At 36.5% G+C, this 27,514-nt stretch overlaps 1 protein-coding gene across 2 annotated transcripts in view; it reads left to right on the top strand.

Moving 5' to 3' along the window:
- The window catches only part of HSD17B4 (hydroxysteroid 17-beta dehydrogenase 4), an 86,324-nt gene that overhangs the window by 50,006 nt on the left and 8,804 nt on the right, over window positions 1-27,514 (top strand). For both annotated transcript variants that reach the window (XM_053567505.1, XM_053567504.1), the window contains exons 14-20: window positions 2,413-2,464; window positions 5,903-5,974; window positions 8,397-8,500; window positions 19,961-20,026; window positions 24,219-24,288; window positions 24,983-25,089; window positions 26,575-26,661. In XM_053567505.1, coding sequence (XP_053423480.1) covers window positions 2,413-2,464; window positions 5,903-5,974; window positions 8,397-8,500; window positions 19,961-20,026; window positions 24,219-24,288; window positions 24,983-25,089; window positions 26,575-26,661 — 558 coding nt within the window. The remainder of the gene's footprint in view (window positions 1-2,412; window positions 2,465-5,902; window positions 5,975-8,396; window positions 8,501-19,960; window positions 20,027-24,218; window positions 24,289-24,982; window positions 25,090-26,574; window positions 26,662-27,514) is intronic.

The following is a 27,514-nucleotide window of genomic DNA, read 5'->3' on the forward strand; positions in this document are numbered from 1 at the left end:
AGTAAGAAAGAATTCATTTCTACAAAAAGCAAGAAGAAATAGCTGGGTGTGGTAGGTATTGTGTGTCTGTAGTATAGTCCCAGTTACATGGGAGGCTGAGGCAGGAGAATTGCTTCAGTCCAGGGGTTCAAGGAGATATGATTGTGTCACTGCCCTGCAGACTGGGCAGTGAGAGTGTTCCAACTTGTTGCAAATAAAAAAGCCAGCCAAAAGAAGAAAATAACAATTATGTATAGTCCCATTGCCCTGGCATAATGTTATTAATCCTCTCTCTGTCATTTACTTGCTACTTGACAAAGGGTAAATAATTTCCATTCTAAGGCTTCATTTTCATTGTCTATGAAATGGATATAATAATCCTAATGATGTTAGTGAAGGGGCAGCCAGGCAGTTTTCTGTGGGAAGAATATTTGGGCAGAGAGAGCAAGTATAAAAGGTAGGTGCGTACTTGGTTTGTTTTTGGAATAGCAAAAGAGGAGCAGTATAGCGGTAGAGTGAATAGGGGACAGTGGTAGGAGAAGAGGGCCTTGTAGTCATTTTAAGGATTTGGCTGATACTTTGACTAATATAGGAAGCCATTTGTAGCCTTTTGGCAGAGGAATGACATGATCTGGCTGGGTTTACTCACAGGCTCGATCTTGCTGTTGTGTGGAAGATAGATTGTATGAGAGCCAAGGATGAAAGCAGAGAAACCAGTCAACAGTCTATGATAGTAATCTAAGCAAAAGTGCTAGATATGAGGGTAAGAGAAGAGAAGTCAAAGTTGAAGATATTCTGGACAACTGGGATAGGATTATATATATATATGCACACACATACATTTTATACATATATGTGTGTGTGTATATATATTATCTATATATGTAAAATCTATATATAGTATTTAGGTGATGTTAAAGAGTTGAGACTAGATGAAATCACCTTATGTGTAAGTATAAATAGAAGTGGCCTCAGTTTAGGAGCTCTACAGTGTTTAGAGGGTAAAGAGAAGCAGAAGAATTAGAAAAGGGACTGACCAGGAATGGCCAGTGAGGGACGAGGAATATCAGGGGAATATGGTATTTGAGAAGCCAGACAAAGTATTTTAAGAAGGAAGGAATGAACAACTATAAGAAATCTTTTGAGGTAGGTTTCTTGAAGTAAGGTTCAATTTATGAGCCTAGCAGTAATTTTTACATGGTGGATCTCTGAGCCCATCCCTATGCGGCTGACTGAGGGGAGGTCCTGTTTCCTGGCGGATCAGTTAGCCACCACTGCTCTGCGTGGATGGCAACCTATTTTATTAGACGCTCGATAAAGTTGGGAGGAAGGTGAAAAAGACATGCTGGCCAATTTGCTTTTTAGTCTCCCGCCATGGTATTTGCCACATACTGTTCTTTGTTTGGATAATATAAATACAAAAACTTAAAACATAGGTTTCAAAATTCCCTCTGAGAATTGGAAATAATAAATGGTATTAATATTCTGTGGCAGGGAAGGATAGTTGTCTTGGAATTTGAATCCCCATCTTAAACTTGAGTACTCAGGCTTTATGGCGCAGGGAGGCAGACCTTCGTTTATCTTCCCATCCATCCATTTTTACTTTCTGGGTTCTGAGGAGGACTGGAAAGCTGTCCTACTGGGAAGCTATCCCAGTGCTGTCATTTGGGTGTGTGGGTCAGGTTTTGGTTTTCCTGTCCTATTGTTTTCCTGTATATATTGGTGTATTTTTGTTTTGAAACGTGGAGATTAAGTAGCTATAAGCTTACGTTGTGCCCTTAGTATCTACTCTTGGCAGAAAATTTACAAGATGTTATACAAAAGGAATGTTGAGATTAATCTTGCTTTTCTTTTTTAATGTGATTGTAAGGTTTTTCTTTTTGTGTTAGGTGTATCATCTGTATTTGGTATGTGTGTCCAGAAATTATGAGCATTGGCCCATTTGTTCATTTTTTTAAATTAATTTTAATTTTAATTTAATTTAATTTTTTGCAATTTTTGGCCAGGGCTGGGTTTGAACCCACCACCTCCAGTATATGGGACTGGCGCCCTACTCACTGAGCCACAGGCACCACCCCATTTGTTCATTTTTATTCAACGGGTATTTTCTGGATTCCTAGTATGTTGCAGGCGCTGTGATAGACACTAGGAATACAGCCTTAGTTAGTGTCTCTATTACAATTATGTCAACAAGGTTTTATGAATGTCAAGAAAGAACACAAGTATATCATCTCTGCCCCAACAGAGGGGACTATCTTTAGATTGGGAGACTGATTATTTTTGAATCACATGACTAAGCGGTAGAAGCCAAACTGAGACATTATTTAGGTAGAGAGAGACGTGAGCATGTGGACAATAAATTGTCACTCATGATCAGCAGTATCCACAGGTTCAAGAAATTTTTCTAATAAAATTTTATTTACTCCAACATAGGTCCTTCATGGGGAGCAATACTTGGAATTATATAAGCCACTTCCCAGAGCAGGTGAGTTCTTGGTGTACAGATTTCTTTTCTTTTCTTTTTTGAGACAGTCTTAAGCTGTTGCCCCTTGGTAGAGTGCTGTGACGTCACAGCTCACAGCATCCTCCAGCTCTTGAGCTTAAGCGATTCTCTTGCCTCAGCCTCCCAAGTAATAGGGACTATAGGTGCCTGCCATAATGCCTGACTATTTTTTTTTTTTGTTGTTGTTGTTACTGTTGTTTAGCAGGCCTGGGCAGGGTTCGAACCCACCAGCCTTGGTGTATTTGGCCGGCGCCCTACCTACTGAGCTATGGGCACCGCCCATGGTATACAGATTTCTTAATACTGTAATTTTATTTTCTGATTAACCATTTAAACAGTGTCAGTGTGTTAAATTGATATACAGTGACCTAATAAAACATATTATAATTTATTATGTATGTGTAAAGTATTAGAGTAGATTGACGTTAAAATAAATAGTACCGGTTTTGGTTGCTTTGAAATTTATCCTTTACTAGCCTTAAAACCATTTTATAATACTACCAATTTATTTCTTGATATATGTGTTACTGACAACTGAGAAGTGCATTTGTGTTCTAAACTTAGCGATTGTGTGTAGCTAGTTAGGATTCTCATGATTATTGTTCTTTTGTTCTCAGGTATTTATTTTGATACTGATTTTCATAAAGCAAACAAAGTTAAAAGATAACAGAATTTTTTATAATTATTTTTTTCTTGTTTTCTTTTGGAGAAAATAAAACCAGTTTGCCTTAATAATAATTTTTACTTACCTCAATAATATCTTACTTGTTTAGTAAAGCTTCTCTTTTTATTTTTCACTCTAATTTGATTTTTAAAAATTTCTCTCATTTGATATCAGAGTACTTTCTAATTATTAATTGGCCACATAAGGTGGTAAAAATGCAAAAAGGAATGTTTTATATATCATTTCATATTACATAATGTAGAAGTCAGCAAGCAGAGTCTCACTTTAATTTTTTCTTAAAACTTTTTATTTTACTAAAAAATTTGAGATTTTTATGCTTAAAAAGCTGAATAGCTCTATTTCAATGCATTATATAGCTTGTTTTCAAATAGCTCTTTTTATCTGAGACCGTGTACAGGGTGTGGTGATTTCATACTCACCGTGTATCTACTGCATGTCTACTATTTCCAAGGCACAGTAGTAGGTAACAGAGAATGTTTAACCTGGTTGCGTATCACAGTCACCTGAGTTAGCACATTATATTACCTGCTATTTTAAATAGAACATAGATTCCAGATCCAAGCCCTGGAGATTTTGTGTGTTGGCACGTGCATCGTGTATGTGGCGTGGTGGCATTGTTGGCGAGGGAGACTGGCTAGGAAGCTCCATACTTGCTTCACGTGCAGTCAGCCTAATGGGTGCATTTGGAACCAGTGTTACAAGGAAAGTAGAAATGTGTAAGAGGCGTTTCTGCCTTTAGAGATTTTAAAATATGAAAAGAGAGTTAGATGCATGCTCCAAAGTAGTTATAACTGGCCAGTGATGTGAATAGGAAGGTATGGATAATAATTTTCTTAATTTTTTTACCTCCTTAGCCTCAGTTATATTTCTCACGAATTATTTTTCTTCAGTAATCCACCTGTGCATTTTCTTTATGTATTTTAAAGTTTACTTTCTGGTAAATGTAAATGTTAAAAAATTTGAGAGACTCATGGTTGGAATACCTATGATGTGCCAGGCATTCTTCTAAGGGTTGGTAATAAAGTCATCAGAAAGGCATAATCCTTGCTTATACAGAGTTTAGACAGTCTGAAGGCATTGGGCAATGACAGACATTGTTAAGATACGTTACAATAGGTGAAGTATAAGTGTGTAGCACAGGAGCACCCAGGACGGTCTCTAAGCTGGAGGAATTGAACTTGGGTTTGGGGAAAGCTTCTTGGTGGAGATGAAGTCTAAACTAAAATATGAAGGAAGAATTAGGAGTTAACCATGTAAAGGAGTTAACCATGAAAAAAATTTTTCAGGCAAAGGGAAATCTACGTACATAGGTTTGGAAGTAAGGAAGAGCATTGGTTGTTGGGGAACTGAAAATAGTTCATGGTTTCTTAAGGACAGGTTGGGAAGAGTAGCAAGATATGAGTGTAGAGAGGTAAGAATGGTTTTGAATGGCCTTGAAAATCAAGGTTAGAAGTTTGGATTTCATTCTAAAGGCAACAGAAGCCACTGAAGGAATTTGAAGGAAAGAGTTATATGAATAGATTTGGATTTTGAAAAGCATCACTGTGGCTTATCTCTTGCTATCTCTTATAGTCATGAAGTTACCTAGTTCTTTGATTTTCCCCTCTTCAATACATCTCGAGTCTTCCTATTTCTGTCCACCTTCACCTCCAGTTCTTGTTCATCTCTTACCTTCTAAGTGTCTGTCTTCTTTCTTGTTCCTTCAGGTCTGTTCACTTCCCTGCAGCCAGAATGTTATTTCCAAGGTGCAAATATGTTGGCACTTGCCTAAAACCGCACATAGCTATCCATAGACTGGAAGATGAAGGAAAACATTTTAAGTATAATTTAGTGTTTGTCAGTTCTAGGTCTTGTTACATGCTCACTCTAGTTTATGAGTTAGGGATGATGTTCAAGTGTTTGGCTTGGCAGCTGGATGGATAGTAATATTCATTCATATAGAGGATGAAAGAGAAAAGCAGATTTTGGGAGAAAGATGATGAGTTCATCCCCTGATAGGGATAATCTATCAAGACATCACCAGTTAAAATAAAATAAGATAAAATAAAAAAATACTGACTCAGTGGCCATAGCACAGTGGTTACAGTGCTAGTCACATCCACCAACGCTGGCAGGTTTGAACCCGGCCCGGGCCAGCTAAACAACAATAACAACAACAACAGCAACAACAGCTGGGTGTTGTGGTGGGCACCTCTGGTCCCAGTTATTTGGGAGGCTGAGGCAAGAGAATCGCATAAGCCTAAGAGTTTGAGGTTTCTGTGAGCTGTGACGCCACGGCACTCTACCGAGGGCGACATGGTGAGACTCTGAATCAAAAAAGAAAAAAAAAAGACATCACCAGTTAAAGGATGGGAAAAAGAGCCCACAAAGATGGGATTAGATAGAAACAATGTCTCATTAAATCAGAGAGAGATTTGAGATGGAGTGGAGTAAATGGTATTGCTTATATGCTGAACAAATATTTGTTGAATAACAGTTAAAAGAGATTAGAATCATTAACACTAAAAATGATTATTTTTTAAAAATTTTATCAGAAATACTGTTTCAAATTTTTAGTGACTTAGGTATTATTTTTAATGTTGAATTATTTTTTCTAGAGATTTAAGGAAAATTATTTCAAACTATAATTTTTTAGTTTTGCTGAGCTTACAGTAGACATATTAAATTCTTTCAGGTCCTGACATATTTTTTGGTCTTTAAAACAGTCTGTTTATATCTTTTACTTTTTATTTTAGGAAAATTAAGATGTGAAGCAGTTGTTGCTGATGTCCTAGATAAAGGATCTGGTTTAGTACTTCTTATGGATGGTAACGTATTTACAGTTCTTATATTACTATATTGTTAGAATTGATAGGCTTTGTTGATAACATAATACTTCACCATAGACATTGATTAGTAATTTTGTATTTGTTGTCTAGTTTATAAGAAAACAAGATAAATATTTTAAAACTCCTTAAGAAAAATAAGGAAGGAGAAGAAAGTAGACTGGGCTAGGGCTAGGGAGGGCAGGACATTCCAGTGGATTGAAAATAATGTAGCCAAAGCACAGAGGTGAGAAATGTGGCTTTATGGAGAATGTAACGGAAATGAAGCTTGCTGGAGCATGTTTTTGGCAGGAAGGAACATTAGATAGCTCTCAAGTGGTGATTAGGCTTTGTTATAGATATTCTCTTCTATGTTAGCTATTTGGAACTTGGAACATATTTAGCTGGTGAATTTTTTTTATACTTGGTAGTTGGATTCCTAAACTTGGGCTTTCATAAGTTCCTACTCTTGAACTTACAGTGTGCTTTAAACTACATAGCCAAATGCTTGTAATGGGAACAAAAGATTATAGTAGTTTAATAAATTTTGAAATACTCGTAATTAAATGTAAGGCAAAGCTATATTGTTTAAAATTTATTTTAAAGGGCGGCGCCTGTGGCTCAGTCGGTAGGGCGCCGGCCCCATATACCGAGGGTGGTGGGTTCAAGCCCGGCCCCGGCCAAACTGCAACCAAAAAATAGCCGGGCGTTGTGGCGGGCGCCTGTAGTCCCAGCTACTCGGGAGGCTGAGGCAAGAGAATCGCTTAAGCCCAGGAGTTGGAGGTTGCTGTGAGCTGTGTGAGGCCACGGCACTCTACCGAGGGCCATAAAGTGAAATTCCGTCTCTACAAAAAAAAAAAAAAAAAATTTATTTTAAAGTTTAAGAACAAAAGAAATAGATATTTATTGTTAATTATAGAAATAAAGAACAGTAGAAAATTTAATGTTTGGTATTTTGAATGTAGGCTTTGTCATTTTTGTTGTAAGTACATACATTATATTGTATATGTTGTTTTGGAACTTGCCTTGTTTTTACTTTATAATCTATTGAGAACATTTTTGATGTTCTTATTATGTATGTTTCTCCTCCTCTTCATTCTCTTCCTCTTCTTTTCCCCTTTTCTGTATTTCAGTTTTTGTATTTGTCATTCCAGATGTTGTCCAACTTTTTTTTTTTTTTGAGACAGTCTCACTTTGTCATCCTGGGTAGAGTGCTGTGTCATCACAGCTCACAGCAACCTCAAACTCTTGGGGTTAAGCGATTCTCTTGTCTCAGTCTCCCAAGTAGCTGGGACTACAGGCAGCCTCCACAACACCTGGATATTTTTTGAAGATGAGGTCTCACTTTGGCTCAGGCTGGTCTCCAACCTGTGAGCTCAGGCAATCCACCCACCTCGGCTTCCCAAGTGCCGGGATTACAGGTGTGAGCCATTGCATCTGGCCAAGTCCAACATTTTGCTATACTTTTCCTTGTTCTCTTTTAGTTTTTTCACCATTGCACCAAATTTAACATATTGTACAAGTCCTACAAAAACCTTGCATTAACTTTTCTAATTCTCTTGATTTATTCCATTTATTCAACTACAACTTGATAATGGGTTATAATATTTTAGAATTTGTAGCTAAAGTATAGATGAAATTAGGTATCCAGTTCCCTGCATGATAAATATAAAAATCTTATTTTAAATACAAATTACCATGCCTTTCCTTATTTTTGATTTAATTATATTTTTCTTTAGTATGCATTTCAAAATCGTATTTCTAGTTTTCTAGAGCTAGATAATACTCAAACTTTCACTAGTAAATTAGTGATTAAATAGAACAGCTGACATATTCATTACTTGCTTATTTGCTAATGCTCTCTCACATCATTTATTCACCGATTTATTAATTAATTTAATAAACATTTATAGGGTCCTTTTTTGTACTAGGTATTATTCTGATTGCTGTGGAATATGATGATGAGAAGAACAGCCATGATGCTGCCCTCATGTGGCTTATACCTTCATTCCCATTTGTTTCATCTTTTATATTCCATGGTCTTGAGGGTTTTGGCAGAATGTTTGAAAATTTTAGTGTGGTTACTTGCTGTACTTTCTAGGGGGATTGTTTGAAATCTTTGAGATAAATAGAATTGAAATATGAATGGCAGCTGGGGAGGTTTAAAAAGAAATGAAAGAAACTGCTATTTCATAGTTAAGAAAGGATTTGTGAAGCTCTTTTCTTCGTCTTTGGGAGTCTGGTAGTGTGTGAATGCATCACAACAAATGCTTTGTAATGCAAGCTTGGGCATCTGTAAATTACAGAACTCTCAGTGATTTGATTTGATTTTTGAAATTTAAAGGAATTGTTGAACCTGTCTTAGCTAACTAGTTATGTCTCTTGCTAATAGCTCCTTTTATTTTTTATTTTATTTGCTTTTCAGTCTACTCTTATTCTGGGGAGGAACTTATATGCTATAATCAGTTCTCTATCTTTGTTGTTGGCTCTGGAGGCTTTGGCGGAAAACGGACATCAGATAAAATTAAGGTAGGCCATGGCTTTATAATTACAATATATATGTGGTTCAGGATTCTTAATGAACAGCGAGGGTCCACTGACAGAGAGGAGGATTATCTTCCATCTCTGCTCCCCATGAGATAGCAAAACCAGCCATCCCTTTTCCTACTCTGCCTCCTCCTCCTCCCTCCCTCAGCCTACCTAATGTGAGGATAGCAAGAATGAAGACACTTGTGATGATCTACTTCTATATAATGAATGCTAAATATATTTTTTCTTACTTTTTTTCTTTTTTAGAGACAGAGTCTTACTTTGTCGCCCTCAGTAGAGCGCTGTGGTGTCATAGCTCACAGCAACCTCCAGCTCTTGGACTTAGGCAATTCTCGTGCCTCAGTCTCCCAAGTAACTGGGACTACAGGCGCCTGCCACAACACCCAGCTATTTTTTGTTGCAGTTTGACTGGGGCCAGGTTCGAACACGCCACCTTTGGTGAGCGTCCTACTCACTGAGCCACAGGCACCGCCCTGTTTTTTCTTCCTTATGATTTTTTTAATAAGTCTAGCTTACTTTATTGTAAGAATACAGTGTATATTGCATATAACAAACTAGATGTGTGTTGATTGTGTTATTGGTAAGTTTTCTGGTCAATAGTAGGCTGTTATTAAGTTGCAGGGGAGTCAAACTTATATGTTAATTTTGTACTGTGCAAGGGGTCTGTACCACTAACCCCTGTGGTGTTCAAGGGTTGTTTGTATTTTGATCTTCTCATATTACCATATACATAGTTTTCATAGAGTACAGTAGAGACTCGGTACCCCACATTTTGAAATAGAATGTGCTGTTTATGTTTATATATTTTATATGTATATGTAACATATTTCATATATAGAAAAGTCTCATTAAGTTAAATATACCCAAGATAATTACGAGAATGTTTAACTTTCTTGTATAGTTTTTGTAGCACCCCAAAATTTTTAGAAAAACCTAACACAAGTGATCCTTATGTAAATTAAAACTTGGTTCATTAATTAACTTCAGAATTTCCCTTGTATAAAACAATTCTAGTTACTCTTTAGTTCTTAAATTCCAAATATATTTTTCCTAAAAATGTTTTATAATTTGGATTTTATTATATGTTAATTTAACATGGCCTTTAAGTTATTTGAGGTAATAGATGATACTATAGTTATATTCTCCTGGAGTAAGTAGTGTATTATTTAGAGCAATATTGAGAGATACTTCTGGAATGGTGGCATAAGGAACTCTTGGACTGGACAACCATACTTGTAAAAAATTATTTTAAAACAACCATTTAAATGGTCTCTGGAAATTGTCCTATGGGCATATAGTGAATGAAGAAATATTTAGTTTTGGTAAGAGGAGTGAGACTCTGTGGCATTTGAGCTTCAACCCACTCTTTCTCCTCCTTTCCCTGGCTCACCATGACAGAAGCTATACCACCCAAGAACACAGGATCTTTCTGCCTTTAGATCCTGGGACAGGGCCCTGCTATCTTCCTGGGAGAGACAGGCTACTTGCTTTTCTTTTCTTTTCTTTTTTGAGGCAGAATTTCAGTATGTTCACAGCAACCTCCAACTCTTGGGCATAAGCGATTCTCTTGCTGCAGCCTCCCGAGTAGCTGGGACGACAGGTGTCTGCCACAACACCTGGGTTATTTTTTTAGTTGCAGTTGTCATTGTTGTTCAGCAGGCCAGGGCTGGGCTTGAACCTGTGTCAGCCTTGGCGTATGTGACCAGTGCCCTACTCACTGAGCTATGGGCGCTATCACCACTCGCTTTTCTTATCTCCACTTCCCCCCTCCCCCCATACCAGCTTGGAATTGCAGATGCTCTATTCTGGGTAAAAGTGGCTGACTTGTGGGGTTCTGTGTCTCCATCCACCCCTCACAGGATGGAGACTATACGTAGCCCATCTAAGGCAGGCTGAGAATACTGGGGCCCTAGAATACTGAAGCTGTCCTTGGTTCAGCTTTTCTACAGTGTGGAGGTTTTATGGTTGAAGAGGCAAGCTGAGAAGAACAGATGCTACCACCTGTCCAGCTCCCGTCTTGTAAGGCCTGAGTGTCCTTGAAGTGATGTCTGCCACTGTTGCCACCCCCATCTTTGCAGCAGTGGAGTAGAAGTTTTGCCTAGGGTGAGAGCAGCTGTGATAACAGAAGCTCTTCTCAAGGAAACTGACTCTTTTGGAATTCAATGTTTGGTGGTTCAGGCATAATGGACAGTTCCCTCAAAAAAAAAAAAAAAAAAGGTGACTGTAGTGGTAAACAATTAAAAGAAGGTTCATAGCTCCACAAGAGCAAGTGTAGCCCAGCTAGACATTTTGGAGAAAGAACTAGGGAAGGAGGCAGTTGAGAAAAGCCCACCAGGGATCATAGCAAACATCAAAGACCTCAAAGACCACCTCTGAGAAGAGAACTGAATTTAATCGGATCAGGTTGTGGAAGATTTTGTGCCCCAGGACATTGTTGAAAATCATGGAACAATCATCTGGCAATTAGTGGAGCCTAATAGCTGAGTATGATACCAAAAGCTGCAGATAACTCAGAGAGAGGCAGTCAAAGAAAGCTCTGCTAAAACCAGTGTCATCACAGGATGACCATGCTGACAACTCAAGGGGGACTCTCTGAGAAGGAATCTCAGAGGCTGTGTGCCGTGGGGGAAAGAAACTTATCTAAAATAATATAGCCAAGTTACTAAATAAATAAATAATAACAATCTCTGGAAGGGGAGGAGGATGAATATCTAGAGTTATTATATTATCTGAAATGTCTAGTTTTATAAACAAAAATTGTAAGACATAGAAGAAACAGGAGAGAGTGAACCATAGACTGGAAAAAGTACCAAAATAAAAACAACAATGAAATAGGTAGCAGAAACTGCCGTTGAGAAGACTTAGTAGGCAGAGACTTCAAAGCAAGAATTACAAATAATGTTCAGAGAACTAAAGGAATCCATGCTTAAAGAAGGAAAGTATGATGATAATGCCTTATCAACTAGAGAATATCAATAAACAGAAATTATAAAAAAGAATCAAATAGAAAATTTGGAGCTGAGAGTATAATAACCAAAATTACTATTGAAGGACCCAAATGTAGATTTGAGCTGTAGAAGAAAGACTTAAAAAAAAAAAAAACTTGAAGAAAGATTGATAGTTGTTGTATAATCTGAATAACAGAGAGAAAAAATATGAGGAAAAAAAAGAATGAGCAGCCTTAGAGAAAGGTGGAATATCATTAATTATACTAACACTCATATAATGGGTGTATCAGAAAAAGAATGGAGCAGGAAAAAATGTTTGAAAAAATAATGGTTTCTATTAAAAATGTTTACACATTCAAGAAGCTCAGCCAACTCCAAATAGACTAAATTCAAAGATATGCATCATACTATAAATGTTGCAAGCCAGGAACAAAGAGAAATTCTTGAAAATAGCTAGAGAAAAATGACTCAGAAAGGAACCACTGTACAACTAATAGCTGACTTCTGACTTCTCATCAAACACAGTGGAGGCTAAAAGGCACTGAGATATACTCAGAATGTTGAAAGGAAAAAAAACAACCAGTTAACCAAGAATCTTATAACCAGCAAAGCTATCTTTCTAATGCAAAATAAAGACATTTCTAAATAAACAAAAACTGAGAATTTATTGCTAACAGTAGTGCCTTACAAGAAATACTGAAGGAAGTTCTTCAAGTTGGTAGCAAGTGACCATATATAATTCCATTTATATGAAATATTAAAGGTAGGCAAATCTGTAGAGACAGATTAAAGGTTGCCATGGGCTGGAGGACAAAGGGGACAATGGAGAATGACTGTAGATGGGTATAGGGTCTTCTTTTGGGGAGATAAAAATGTCCTAAAACTGATTCTGGTGATGGTTGCACAACCCTGTGAATATACTAAAAACTATTTGATTGTACATTTCAAATGGGTAAATTACATATGGATTATGTCTCAATAAAGGTTTTTAAAAATTAATATTGATAAACACTAAATGAAAATTGTGTTTTGGGCCCACATTTTAAAAATTTTGTGGTCATTAATTGCTTATATGTGGGAAAATGACCTTGACAGGTATTAGATGGGAATTTTTAATGTGGTTTGTATTTATGTAGATAGCAACTTGTGAGTTATTAAGAACCCTGATGCAAGCTGTGCACTACACAAGCCTATGCAGTGGCCTTATCTCAGTGAAAAGCTTAGAAATAGGACGGAGGGAGGGGGGTGGGGCCTTGGTGTGTGTCACACTTTATGGGGGCAAGACATGATTGCAAGAGGGACTTTACCTAACAATTGCAATCAGTGTAACCTGGCTTATTGTACCCTCAGTGAATCCCCAACAATAAAGAAAAAAAAAAAGGAAAAAAAAAAAAGAAATATTATATTCACTGTTAAATCTTTCAAGCTTTTGTAAAGATGTTGTTAGAAAGGGAATAATCTGAGACTGTATTAGATGAAGTAAAAACAAGATGTTATTTGTTTTTCCTTTTTAACTGTATATTCTTTTAAAATATAGGACAATAAAGTATTGTAGACCAGCAAGGAATATAAATTCAGTCACATTTTCTAGGTATTTTTCTCTAGACATTATTATAACGATTAAACAGAAATTTATCATTGGTATCATTAGTTGTTTTGAGAGAAAATAAGAGCCAATGCCAAGCTGTGTGCCATAAACTGGTTGCTATTTTGTTAACAGTAAAACTGCGGCAGCACTGTCTTGAATGCCCTGTGCACTTATCTCCATAGCCATGGTTTACACATGATTTTGTAGAAAAGGGTGCTCAAAAAATTTTAAAATTATTATTTATTTTTGAAAATTTTGTATTAGGCAGCCCTCGGAAGTAGGACAGATTTAGAGAGTTCTCAGTACTGAAAAATTTTAAAAGATTGCTCCAGACCTATAGATTGAAGAATGAAGTCAGGTTCTCCAAAACTTTGAATGAACAGAAAATAACTTTAAATAAAATCTGCAAAATATACTGGATGCAGCTGAAGCAAAAAAGGGTTACAATTACAATTCATGCAGTGGCTTTGAAAACCAGTAACCTTTTATTATTTTCAGAAGCAGGAACTTTCCTTATGATCTTTTATTTATTATCATTTCTGGAAGGATTTATGAAGATAAATTTGGAAATGCATCTAAGCTTGTATTTTAGTAGCAAAAAAAAATCACCAAATTTTTAACTTCTTGAATAAAAGCTGACTTTATTGTAGAAAATTTACCAAACAGAGAATAAGTGAGTAATATTTTTATCTCTATTATAAATTATTGAAAAGTAGATATTAGGGTGGCACCTGTGGCTCAGTGGGTAGGGCACCAGCCCTATATACCGAAGGTGGTGGGTTCGAACCTGGCCCCGGCTAGCCGGGCATTCTGGTGAGTGCCTGCAGTCCCAACTACTTGGGAGGCTGAGGCAAGAGAATTGCTTGAGTTCAGGAGTTGGAGGTCGCTGTGAGCTATGAGGCTACGGCACTCTACCGAGGGTGATAAAGTGAGACTGTCTCTAAAAAAAAAAAAAGAAAAGTAGATATTAGCTACTTGAATATAATTCAGCTGACAAGAATGTTTTTATCTTTGCTTTGTTTTTATTTATCTTTTTTTATTTTTATTTTTATTTTTTGTAGAGACAGAGTCTCACTTTACCGCCCTCGGTAGAGTGCCATGACGTCACACGACTCACAGCAACCTCCAGCTTTTGGGCTTACACGATTCTCTTGCCTCAGCCTCCCGAGCAGATGGGACTACAGGCGCCCGCCACAATGCCCGGGTATTTTTTGGTTGCAGTTTGACCGAGGCTGGGTTTGAACCCGCTACCCTCGGTATATGGGGTCGGTGCCCTACTCACTGAGCCACAGGCGCCACCCATCTTTGCTTTGTTTTAAATCAGTCATACATTTGTTCTTGGGTACTTTGAGATGCTGCAAAGTTTTTTGTCAAATAATATTTTTATTTATTTTTTTAAACTTTTTTTTATTAAGTCATTTGTACATAGATCATAAATACATTTATGCCATTATGGGATTCAGTGTGTTGATTATTTGTACAAATTGGAGTGCTTACATCCTACTAATCAACATAGCCTTCACCTCTTTTACCCAATTACGGCATTAAGCCATTTGTGTTCTACACCTGATAGATCCAACTTATACTTGCAATATGCTCCATAGGTGTAGTCCCACTACTAACCCTCCCTCTATCACCCCACCTCCCTGCCTTCCCCTCTCCCTTCCCTTCCCTCCTTCATCCTAGGCTATAGTTATGTTTCATTTTTCTTTTTTTCTTTTATTTTCTTTTTTTTTATTGTTGGGGATTCATTGAGGGTACAATAAGCCAGGTTACACTGATTGCAATTGTTAGGTAAAGTCCCTGTTGCAATCATGTCTTGCCCCCATAAAGTGTGACACACACCAAGGTCCCACCCCCCCTCCCTCCATCCCTCTTTCTGCTCCCCCCCCATAACCTTAATTGTCATTAATTGTCCTCATATCAAAATTGAGTACATAGGATTATGTTTCATTTTTCATATGCAAGTGTGAGTGATAATAAGTTGGTTTTACAGTAGTACTAAGTACATTGGATATATATTTTTCCATTCCTGAGATACTTTACTAAGAAGAATATTTTCCAGCTCCACCCATGTAAACATAAAAGAGGTAAAGTCTCCATTTTTTTTTTTTTTTGTAGAGACAGAATCTCACTTTATGGCCCTCGGTAGAGTGCCGTGGCATCACACAGCTCAGAGCAACCTCCAACTCCCGGGCTTAAGCCATTCTCTTGCCTCAGCCTCCCGAGTAGCTGGGACTACAGGTGCCCACCACAACGCTCAGCTATTTTTTGGTTGCAGTTCAGCCGGGACCGGGTTTGAACCTGCCACCCTCGGTATATGGGGCCAGCGCCTTACTGACTGAGCCACAGGTGCCGCCCAGTCTCCATTTTTTTTAATGCTGCATAGTATTCCATGGTATACATATACCACAATTTATTAATCCATTCATGGGTTATTGGGCACTTGGACTTGGCAATTATGAATTGAGCTGCAGCGAACAATCTGGTGCAAATATCTTTATTGCCAAATGATTTTTGGTCCTTTGCATATACACCTAGAAGAGGAATTGCAGGATCAAATGGCAGGTCTGCATTTAGATCCCTGAGTGGTCTCCAAACTTTCTTCCAAAAGGAAGGTACTAGCTTATATTCCCACCAGCAGTGCAGAAGTGTTCCCTTTTCTCTGTAGTTTTGGGATTTTGTGATGTGGGCTACTCTTACTGGAGTTAGATGGTATCTCAGAGTAGTTTTGGTTTGCATTTCTCTGATGATTAAAGATGATGAGCATTTTTTCATGTGTCTGTAGACCATGCGCCTGTCTTGTTCAAAGAAGTTTCTGTTCATGTCTCTTGCCCACAATGAAATGGGATCACTTGTTTTTTTCTTAGTAATAAGTTTGAGTTCTCTGTGGATTCTGGTTGTTAGACCTTGGTCGGTAGTATAACTTGCAAGAATCCTCTCCTATTCTGAAGGCTGTCTATTTGCTTTACTTAGTGTGTTCTTGGCAGTGCAGAAGCTTTTTAATTTGATCAGATCCCAGTAATGGATTTTTGATGTTGCTTCAGTTGCCTGGGGTGTCTTCCTCATGAAGTATTCTCCCAGGCCAATTTTTTCAAGTGTTTCCTCTGCACTCTCTTTAAGAATTTTTATAGTTTCATGTCTTAAGTTTAAGTCCTTTAACCAGTGAGAGTCAATTTTTGTTAGAGGAGAAAGGTGTGGGTCCAGTTTCAGTCTTCTACAGGTTGCCAGCCAGTTCACCCAGCATCATTTGTTGAATAGGGAATCTTTCCCCCAATTTATATTTTTGATAGGCTTATCAAAGATCAAATGATGATAAGTGTCTGGGTTCACTTCTTGGTCTTCAATTCTGTTCCATATATCTACCTCTCTATTTTTGTGACAGTACCATGCTGTTTTAATCACTGTCAATTTATAGTATAGTCTGAAGTCTGGAAGAGTGATTCCTCCCGATTTGTTTTTATTTCTGAGTAATGTCTTGGCTATTCGAGGTTTCTTCTGTTTCCATATAAAACGAAGTACTAATTTTTCCAGGTCTTTAAAGTATGACAGAGCTGCTTTAATAGAGATCAAATTAAATCTGTAGATTGCTTTAGGTCAGGCATCCTCAAACTTTTTAAACAGGCCCGATTCACTGTCCCCCAGACCGTTGGAGGGCTAGACTATAGTTTAAAAAAAAACAAAACTATGAACAAATTCTTATGCACACTGCACATATCTTATTTTGAAGTAAAAAACAAAACAGGAACAAATACAATTCACAATGCTTCATGTGGCCCGTGGGCCACAGTTTGAGGATGCCTGCTTTAGGTAGTATAGACATTTTAACAATATTGATTCTTCCCAGCCATAAGCATGGTATATTTTTCCATTTGTTAACATCTTCAGCTATTTCTTTTCTCAGTTTCATAGTTCTCTTTATAGAAATCTTTCACGTCCTTAGTTAGATACAATCCCAGATATTTCATCTTCTTTGGCACTATTGTAAAGGGAAGAGAGTCCTTGATTATTTTTTCCCCTTGACTATTGTTGGTATATATAAAGGCTACAGATTTGTGAGTGTTAATTTTGTATGTTGAGACGTTGCTGTATTTCTTGATCGCTTCTAGGAGTTTTGTAGTTGATTCCCTGGGATTTTCCATATATATAATCATATCGTCTACGAAGAGTGACAGTTTTGATTTCCTCTGGTCCTATTTAGATCCCCTTGATTGCCTTCTCTTGCCTGATTGCAGTGGCTAAGACTTCTATTGCAATGTTAAAAAGCAGTGGAGACAGTGGGCATCCTTGCCTGGTTTCTGATCTGAGTGGAAATGATTTTAATTTTACTCCATTCTTTACGATATTGGCTATGGGTTTGCTGTAGATGGCCTCTATCAGTTTAAGAAATGTTCCTATGTACTCAATTTTGATATGAGGACAATTAATGACAATTATGGTTATGGGGGGGGAAACAGAAAGAGGGAAGGAGGGAGGGGGTGGGTGGGGCCTTGGTGTGTGTCACACTTTATGGGGGCAAGACATGATTGTAAGAGGGACTTTACCTAACAATTGCAATCAGTGTAACCTGGCTTATTGTACCCTCAATGAATCCCCAACAATGAAAAAAAAAAAAAAAAAAGAAATGTTCCTTCCATACCTATTTTCTTAAGCATTCTGATCAAGAAAGGATGCTAGATATTATCAGAAGCTTTTTCCGCATCAATTGGGAGAATCATATGGTCTTTGTTGTTTTTTTTTTGGTCTTTGTTTTTTAATTTGTTTATGTGATGTATTATATTTATGGATTTATGTATACTGAACTATCCTTGGGACCCTGGGATGAAACCTACCTGATTGTGATGTATAATTTGTTTGATGTGTTGTTGGATTCTGTTTTCTAGGATTTTATTGAATATTTTTGCATCAATATTCATTAGAGATATTGGTCTATAATTTTCTTTACTTTTTGGGTCTTTTCCTGGTTAGGGTATCAGGGTGATATTTGCTTCATAGAATGTGTTGTGAAGTATTCCTTGTTTTTCTATGTTTTGGAAAAAGTTTAGTAATAGAGGTACTAGTTCCTCTTTAAAGGTTTGGTAGCCTTCTGATGTGAAGCCATCTGGTCCCAGGCTTTTCTTTTGGGGAGATTTCTCATAGTTGATGCTATTTTAGAACTTGTTGTGGGCTTATTCAACATTTCCACTTCCTTATGGCTAAGTCTAGGAGGGTGGCATGTTTCCAAGTATTGATCTATTTCCTTCCGGAGAAGGAAGAATACTTCTGAGAATAGAGTTTTATGTAGCATTCATTAAGGATTTGTTGAATTTCTGAGGAGTCTGTTGTTATTTGGCCTTTATCATTTCTGATTGATGAAATTAGGGATTTTAACTGTTCTACTTCTGGTTAGGTCAGCCAAAGGTTTTTCTATTTTATTGACATTTTCAAAAACCCCTCTTTGATTGGTTGATCTGTTATATGATTCTTTTGTTTTAAATTTCATTTAGTTCTGCTCTAATTTTAGTTATTTCTTTTCTTCTGCTGGGTTTAGGGTTGGAATGTTCTTCCTTTTCCACTTGCTTGAGATATCCCATAAATATTAGTTTTAAGTGTTAGCATTAAGAGATCATAATATTATAATTCAATTGTTTTTGTAACTGAGTTTAAAATAATTATTTTATTTTGATGGTAAATTAAAACATGTAGGGGTTTAAAGGGCCAATTTTAAAGACCCTTTAAATTGTGAATTGTATGTCAAACTTTTATAGTTATCGTCATCTTTTGCATAGGGAAAACTATCTCTAACTTTTTCTCCTTTATGGCCTGGAGAATAGATCTGTTTATATAAATTTTTTTTTTGTTGTTGTTGTTTTTGAGACAAGAGTCTTACTGTGTCACCCTGGGTAGAGTGCCATGGCGTCACAACTCATAGCAACTTCAAACTCTTGGGCTTAAATGATACTCCTGCCTCAGCCTCCCAAGTAGCTGGGACCACAGGCACCTGCCATAATGCCTGGCTACTTTTTGTTACAGTTGTCATTGTTGTTTAGCTAGCCCAGGCTGGGTTCAAACCTGCCACCCTTGGTGTATGTGTAGCGCCATAACCACTGTGCTACAGGAGCAGAGCCCTGTTTATATAATTCTTTACATTAAAAAATGTCATTTGGCTCGGTGCCCATAGATTGGTGGTTAGGGCGCTGGCTACATATATCCAGGCTGGTGTGTTCAAACCTGGCCTGACCTGCTAAACAATAATGACAATACAACAAAAAAATAGCTGGGTGTTGTGGCAGGTGCCTGTAGTCCAAGCTGCTTGGGAGGCTGAGGCAAGAGAATCACTAAACCCAAGAGTTGGAGCTTGCTGTGAGCTGTGATGTTATGGCACTCTATTGACAGTTGCATAGTGAGACTGTCTCAAAAAAAACCAAAAAATGTCATTTTTGGAAATTGTAATGTATTTAAGCAAAGAGTTACGAAATTTTAAATGTAATTATCTCCCAAACATAAAATAACATTTTTAAAAGACCTTTTTGGGGTTGGGCACTGTGGGTCACACTTGTAATGCTAGCACTCTGGGAGGCTGAGGCGGGCCGATTGCCTGAGCTCACAGGTTCAAGAGCAGCCTGAGCCAGAGCAAGACCCCATCTCTAAAAATAGCAGGGAGTTGTGGCAGGTGCCTGTAGTCGGGAGGCTGAGGCAAGGGAATTACTTGAGCCCGGGAGTCTGAAGTTTCTCTGAGCTGTGACACCACGACACTCTATCAACGGCGACAAAGTGAGAATCTGTCTTAAAGAAAAGATCTTTTTGTCCAATTTGCCAAGTTTATTATGTTGGAATATGGTTGTTTATCAAGTACCAGTTTGAATAAAGTGAATGACGATACTATGTATTTAATATTTAACATTTAATGTCTTTTGATTTCAGGTAGCCGTTGCCATACCTAACAGACCTCCTGATGCCATACATAGAGATACCACCTCACTTAATCAGGTGAGATTATATTTTTGAAAAATGATAAATCCACCTGGTTAATGATAATTTTTATTTATGACTCTGAAACTATGTAACATTGTACATTAAAAAAGTGGTGCCTGTGTCTTCAACATAATTAAGAATAAAGACATACTTTCAGTGATTGGAAAGGTTTAGTTACCAATTTTTTCCTGATACCGAAAGAAAATATTAAATTTTTTATTAGTTAAGTAAAAAAGCATATGGCAGGAGAGTACTTGCCTTATAGTGAAGAATTTCATGAAAGCTTTAGACTAAGTGCTTGATAAAACATAGTTAAAAGGCAGTATTAATCCTCCTTTCCTCTTCAGGAAAGAAAGCAGTGCCATATTGTTTGGAAATAGCTTGTATGCTAACGTTAATGACAGGCAAATAAAGCATCTTAGCAGCAGTAGGTGATTTAATCATTTTTGTTTGGCACAAAAAATTTGTTTTCTGATGGAGGAGATAAAATGCCTTGTCAATTCACGAATCGTGTGAACATGTGAAGATTTGTTTAAGAAACAGAAGGCAACTATAAAGATGAGAAAAGCAAGTTTATTTTTGGGAGACCTTAAGATTCTTCTCTGTGGTGGCCAGAAGACTCACCAGGCAGATATAGCACAACATTCTTAAACCTCTGGAGTAATTCTGTTCATGAGCTTATAACAACAACAAATTAGTCATAAAGTTTGCTTATTTTTTCATTTTAATTTTGGTATATTTGATAGGAAAACTCCTGTAGTATTTATGTTTCCTAGGAAATAGAAATACAATTTCATGAACCAGAAAGAATTAAGGTTTATACATATGAATTGTATTTTTTTTTCTATACCATATAATCAGGTAGTAGAAAGAATATTTCCTTAATCCTCAAGATTTGTTTTGCCTTTAAATATATTTTTCATCTTTTGTTGTTTCTTATCAATTTCTTAAAAATATACTCATTTATGTTTATATGAGGCTTAATAAAGAAATTAATTTTCTTAGGGTGCTAAAGAACAGAAAAGTTTTATGGTTTCATGGTATAGAAAACCTAACAAATGCTTCTTTATTATTCCTGGGTTATACTGAAATAAAATGTGTCTGCTATAGAAAAAAAAAAAAAGCTGAATACTTTCCAAGGTTTGAATTTCTATACATAATAAGTAGAGGGGTTTTCTTTCTTTTGCTCTTTTTCAGATAACTAGAACTTTTTGTTAGCTCTTAGGCAGGGTTTAATATTTTGCTGTGTGACAAAAGACAGTTTTTATATTAACAATATTTTTTGTTTAAATAATGGTCACTTGGCATAGTGGTTACAGCACCTGCCACACCGAGGCTGGCAGGTTTGAACCCAGTCCAGGCCTGCTAAACAACAATGCCAACTACTACCAAAAAAAAAAAACAACAACAAATAGCCGGGCATTGTGGCAGGTGCCTATAGTTTCAGCTGTTTGGGAGGCCGAGGCTTAAGCCCAAGAGTTTGAGGTTGCTGTGAGCTGTGATGCCATGGCACCCTACTGAGGGCAACATAGACTCTTGTCTCAAAAAAAAAAAAAAATAATAATGGTCACTCATTATTTGGGTGAAGTTTTGACCATTTTGTATCATATGATCATTCAAAAATATGAAAGCTGTATAACATTTCTTCAAAAATAATTTACATAAAACTTTTATACATTTTATGGTATTTATGAGACATCTGAAATTGAATCCATGCTATAGGAAATACAAATCAAGTCGAAGTGTCATCTTTTGCCAAGGAAGGGACACTTGGATACTCAAGACGTAGAAGTCTGAACTAACTAGGACACCTATTCCAGGCAATGAATGACTAAACACAAGGATTTGATTTGTAGTGTAAATGCTGTACACATTCAGAGAAGGGATACTCACTGGAGAATGGTGTATGGAAGGGTTTGGTAGTCAAGATGTGACTTCACTGAACTAAGATGGTATGTGAGTACCCTCTCTCCAGATATGTAGGGCTTGCAGTGTGGTGGGGAAGGGGTTAAGAAATCATGTTAGTACACTGTAGAAAGGCAGATCTTTAAGGATGAGTGGAAATATAGAAAAAATATGGCATTGTAGCATATTCTGTGCTAGATATTAATGTTTACTTTTTAACCAGTAAGGAAACTGGCAGCCATGTACTTTTTAGCTCTACTAATATCATTTTTGGAATATTCTGTTTACAATGTCTTTAGGAGAGTTTCTTCATCTTTAAATTGATATGACAACACAGGTATACTTCATAGTTTTTCAAAATTAATAAAGAAAAGGCTCCAGTGCAGTGATTTAGAAAGCGCAAACAACAAGCAGATGTCGGGTGCCAGGCTCTGTGTTTGAGGGAAGGAGGACATATCCCCCTGTACTATTGGATTTCAGTTATTTTAAGTAATAGCTTAGTTACTATTAAATATTCTGTTCTCCATTGAAATATAATTACTAAAATTACTGCTGTGCTGAAGTGAAAGCCAGATACAGGCTCAAAAACAATTCTTCCATTGGGAGACCACTGTAGCCTGAGGACACCCGTTTGTGGGCCCATAAACCGTGAGAAGATCATGGATACTGATTGGATCATCTGGGTCACCTGCAGATACCTACTGGAAAGTATCATCTGCTGGGGTCGTGAAGTGCTGTTTAGCTCTATATTTAAATGCAGAGACTGATTGCATTTCTGCTGTTGCAGATACCAAGTCCTACCTCTTTAAGAATGTTCTTTTTCTCTAATTTTCATTTAGACTTTTGGGACCTTTAATGAACTCATTGCAAGTCATTGAAGAAAGTGACACAAGCATTCACCTTCTCATCTTGAAGGGGTCTGAGCATTCATTCATTTATTTATTTTTTTGAGACAGAGTCTCACTTTGTTGCCCTTGGTGGAGTGCAATGGTGTCATAGCTAACAGCAACCTCAAACTCTTGGGTGCCAGTGATTCTCTTGCCTCATTCTCCCAAGTAGCTGAGATATGGGCGCCTGCCACAACTCCCAGCTATTTTTAGAGACAAGGTCTCGCTCTGCTCAGGCTGGTCTTGAATCTTTGAGCTCAGGCAATCCACCTGCCTTGGCCTCCCAGAGTGCTGGGATTAAAGGTGTGAGCTACTGCGGCCTGGGTCCCAGCATTTAATTTCATTTCACTAGAATATTTTCATTATTTTTTATAATTCTTCTACTAAGTGATCACAGTATGTAATTCTCAGTTTTTAAAAGAAAAGAAACTCATACATCTTTTGGCCTCATAATCTGAAGGAGATGCCACCTGATACTCTTGGCTCCAGACATGGTTAGTCTTTACATAACATTTCAATAGTCTTGGAAAATTTAGCATAGCAATTGATGAGAAAAGGACAAAGTCTTGGAGGCAGACCCATAAGGGTCAAATTAATATGCAGATACATTAAGTAAATATTTAACTATTAGTCATTTTGTGACTTTCTCCATTTGTTACTGAAGAGTACGCTCTAGCTTAAACAATGCACAATTTTAATGCCAAAAAAGTATGGTGACCTTTCCCCTGTTGTTATCTAGGTCTTTCTGCTAATCCTACCTTATCTTAAACTAGTGATGGGAAAATTTGGACTAAGCAGAAATTTGATCATAACAGTAAGCTAGCAGTCTGTTTTCTTGCAAGGTGCACTAACGTTCAGGATTTAGTGTACTAGGAGAATTGAAGACGCCTTTGATGTTTATGTCTAGTAGTGTGTGTTCAATTTAAAACAGGCTTCAATTTAAAACACCCTATTAAGAAAGGTGGCATAATCAGTGAAACCTGGCTTATTGTACCCTCAATAAATCCCCAACAATTAAAAAAAAAAGGAAAAAAAAAGGTGGCATAAATTTTGCTTGGTTAGAAGAGGCTATAATCATTTACCTTATCTTCATTGTGTTTTAATGAGAGCAGATTGATGGATTTCTTTTTATGAATTTCTCCTTAGGCAGTAGTAACAGTGTTATACTCAGATATAATTCTTGGTTTCTTTTCCTATTATTTGACAATTTCCCCCCCCACTGATTTCAGTAGCAGGTGTTATAAAAAACATTAATATAGGTAATCTTTATTGTTAGAAATTATTTTTTAAGTCAAAACCTCAATTAGGAACATTATGATAACTTCTTATTTATTAACCAGCCATATTTCTTATTTTTCATTTAATGTATTCTAAGAAAACACTGAGTACTAGCTATATTTGTAATGCTTTCTCAGGCTGCGTTGTACCGCCTCAGTGGAGACTGGAATCCCTTGCACATTGATCCTAACTTTGCTAGCCTTGCAGGTGAGTTGCTAATAATATATATTAATGAAAAATATTGTCTATTAGATACTTATTTGAATAACAAATGACACTGCTACTTATGACTGGTAGTTTGAGTAACATCTTAGAAGTTGCTCTCTCCTTATCAGTTTTATACCATCATATGGAAAGGTAGGAGATAGTGATCAGAAAATGGTGCACTTGAAATTCAGATCATGATGCAGGGAAGCTCCTGCTAGTGCAAAGTCTAGGACAGGACCCTGGGAGAGGGTGTCTCAGTTATCACAAAGGACAAGGACTGGAGACCCAGTAAGGAATCTAAAGGTTAGGGAAGGATTATGTACCTCCATAGATAATGAAATCACATAGACGATTTCATGGTCACATCCAAAGCTAAGCAAAATAATTCTTTGTGTTCCTAGATCTCTCACATTCTTTTCTTGCTTTATTTTTTCTTTCATAATTTTCTCCTAGGAAATATTATTTATGAAATATTTTATGTGTTTCTCAAAATAGATGCTATGATTCATGCCAGTGCATTTTAAAGATGTATTTTTAGAACATCGAATTAACTATACTTGGATTTTAAAAATGAAATGTACAAAACAATTTAAAAAATTAAAAAAAGAGAGAAAAATGAAATGTGTCTATATTTAATGGAATTCTCTTAGCTCTCTCTCTCTCACTCTTGCTCTCCCCCCACTTTTTTTTTTAGGTTTTAACAAGCCAATATTACATGGATTATGTACATTTGGATTTTCTGCCAGGCATGTTTTACAGCAGTTTGCAGATAATGATGTATCAAGATTCAAGGCAATTAAGGTATATTGAATATTAGTTCCTTTTTCTATCTGCAGAGATGAAAAGGAATTTTAGTAACTTAATTTTAAAATAGGGACTGTACTGCAACAATATGCATTTTTATTTCAATGACTTAGTCAACAGCACATTTTCTTTTGTAGCTATAAATAGCTGTTACATGTGCCCCATAAAGAATATCATAAAATTTTATGATTGTAACAGATTAATTGGATTGTTTTATAAATTAATTAGGTGCGTATTATATCAAATCAGTAATGTGTCTTAAAAGATCAAGATTTACTTTTTTTTACTGTCTTATAATTTGTCTTAATTTAATTGAAAATGTTAAGTGACTATATTTGAACTCTAATAAACATACACCTGCAGCATTTTAATTTTTGTACTTACAGGTTAATTTTAAGTTTTTGTCCATTATAAATAACAAGGAAATACGCATCTATCTATGCCCACGTTAATGTAAGTCAAAAGATGTATATTTTAAAAAAAGAGTTCAAAGCAATGTCAGATAGTTCCAAAAACTTTTATTAGTTTATGTTCCATGCAGCAGTGCAAAGGCATTTTATTTTTATTTATTTATTTATTATTATTATTATTATTATTTTTAGAGACAGAGTCTCACTTTGTCACCCCTGGTAGAGTGCTGTGGCGTCATAGCTTACAGCAACTTCCAGTTCTTGGGCTTAGATGATTCTCTTGTCTCAGCCTCCCAAGTAGCTGGGACTACAGGCGCCCGCCAGGATGCTCAGCTATTTTCTTGTTGCAGTTTGGCCAGGGCCAGGTCTGAAACCACCACCTTCTGTATATAGGGCCGGTGCCCTACTCACCAAGCCACAGGCGCCACCCTATTTATTTATTTTTAAATGAGTTCTGTTGTTCAGGTTGGAGTGCAGCGGTGTGATCACAGTTCACTGTAGCTTTGAAATCCTGGGCTCAAGTGATCCTCCTGCCTCAGCCTCCTAAGTTGTTGGGGGTACAGGCATGAGCCCCTGTGCCTGGCAAAAATGCATTTTCTGATGTCTTGCACTTGTTAATGCAGATTATTCTAATACTTTTCATTTTATTACCACTCTTTTTATCCAATAATGTGTGCACAGAACAAATAAAATAATATAGAAATAAAAAATGGAATTATTTTGCACTGTGTACTCAACCTAGGCCTTGTTCCCCAATACTTTTAAAAGTTGTTCTGGTGGTTACCTACATAACCCTACCTAATATGATTTTAATTTTATTTCTTGATTTGTCAAGATAAAACACTGTTCATTCTGTACCTAGAAAGACAAAGAATTAGCTTACTTATACTTAGCTATAGCCCTTTTCTACTAATTTTATCATGTTATTTATAGGTCTTTTATAAATTTAATTACGTTTAAATCTTTGTTTTCTTTCTTTTATGCTTTCTACCTTCCTTCCAGTTTCTTTACCCACAAGTAGAAAAGTTTCATTTTAAATTATTTTAACCTCACACTTCTTTTTGTTTTAAAGGCTCGTTTTGCAAAACCTGTATATCCAGGACAAACTCTGCAAACTGAGATGTGGAAAGAAGGAAACAGAATTCACTTTCAAACCAAGGTACGAGTAATAGAGTGAGAGGTACTTTGTTTTGTAACCCTTTCACCATGCTTTGTCACTTTGTTCTATCTGGCTTTTTTTTGGTTAGCATTGTAGATTTGAGACAAAACTTAGTTGTTTTTAACCAGTGGTAACTTTAATTTTTTTTTTTTTTTTTGGTTAGCATTGTACATTTGAGACAAAACTTAGTTGTTTTTAACCAGTAGTAACTTTTAATTGAAAATAAGTTGCATCTTGTCTTTTATTTTCTTTCATTTTCAACCAAATAGATACCTATATAACAATGGCCCACCCCTTGTGAGACCTCAGAAGGGTCAAATGGTTGACCAACCATGTCAACCAGTCAACCAAGTCATTCTCAAAATATAATCTTCAAAAAATTAAAGGTGTGACTCAGACAGATTATAACAAAGACACAGTAAAAATGTATTTAACTCATTAATGAAAGATCTTACAACATGATAAAACTGGTTCAAAGAGAATTAATTAGAATAACAGTTTATACAGATTAAGAGGAAAGTCATTCTAAAATACTTTTTCTGAGTTAGAGACAAATCTAGTTAATATCCCACAGAACAATATAATCATATAAGTTATGGTCATCTTTTTTCTAGACACAAATAATGTGCATCTTGATGACACAAAAATGTACAAATTAACATTTTTCATCCCAGAATCTGGGCCTACTTAATGTTAAGTGACAAGCCAAATAAATGTATCTCTTTATAGAGTTAAGTAATTTGGAGGTGAGGCTGTTAACAATGCTCCAGTGAAATACAAAAAGGACATGCAATCATCATTTTATCTGTGAGTTATTAAAAGGTAAATTTTGTTAATATGTAGTAGAGTTGTC

Source organism: Nycticebus coucang, chromosome 17, assembly GCF_027406575.1.
Source record: "Nycticebus coucang isolate mNycCou1 chromosome 17, mNycCou1.pri, whole genome shotgun sequence".
Classification (NCBI taxonomy): domain Eukaryota; kingdom Metazoa; phylum Chordata; class Mammalia; order Primates; family Lorisidae; genus Nycticebus; species Nycticebus coucang.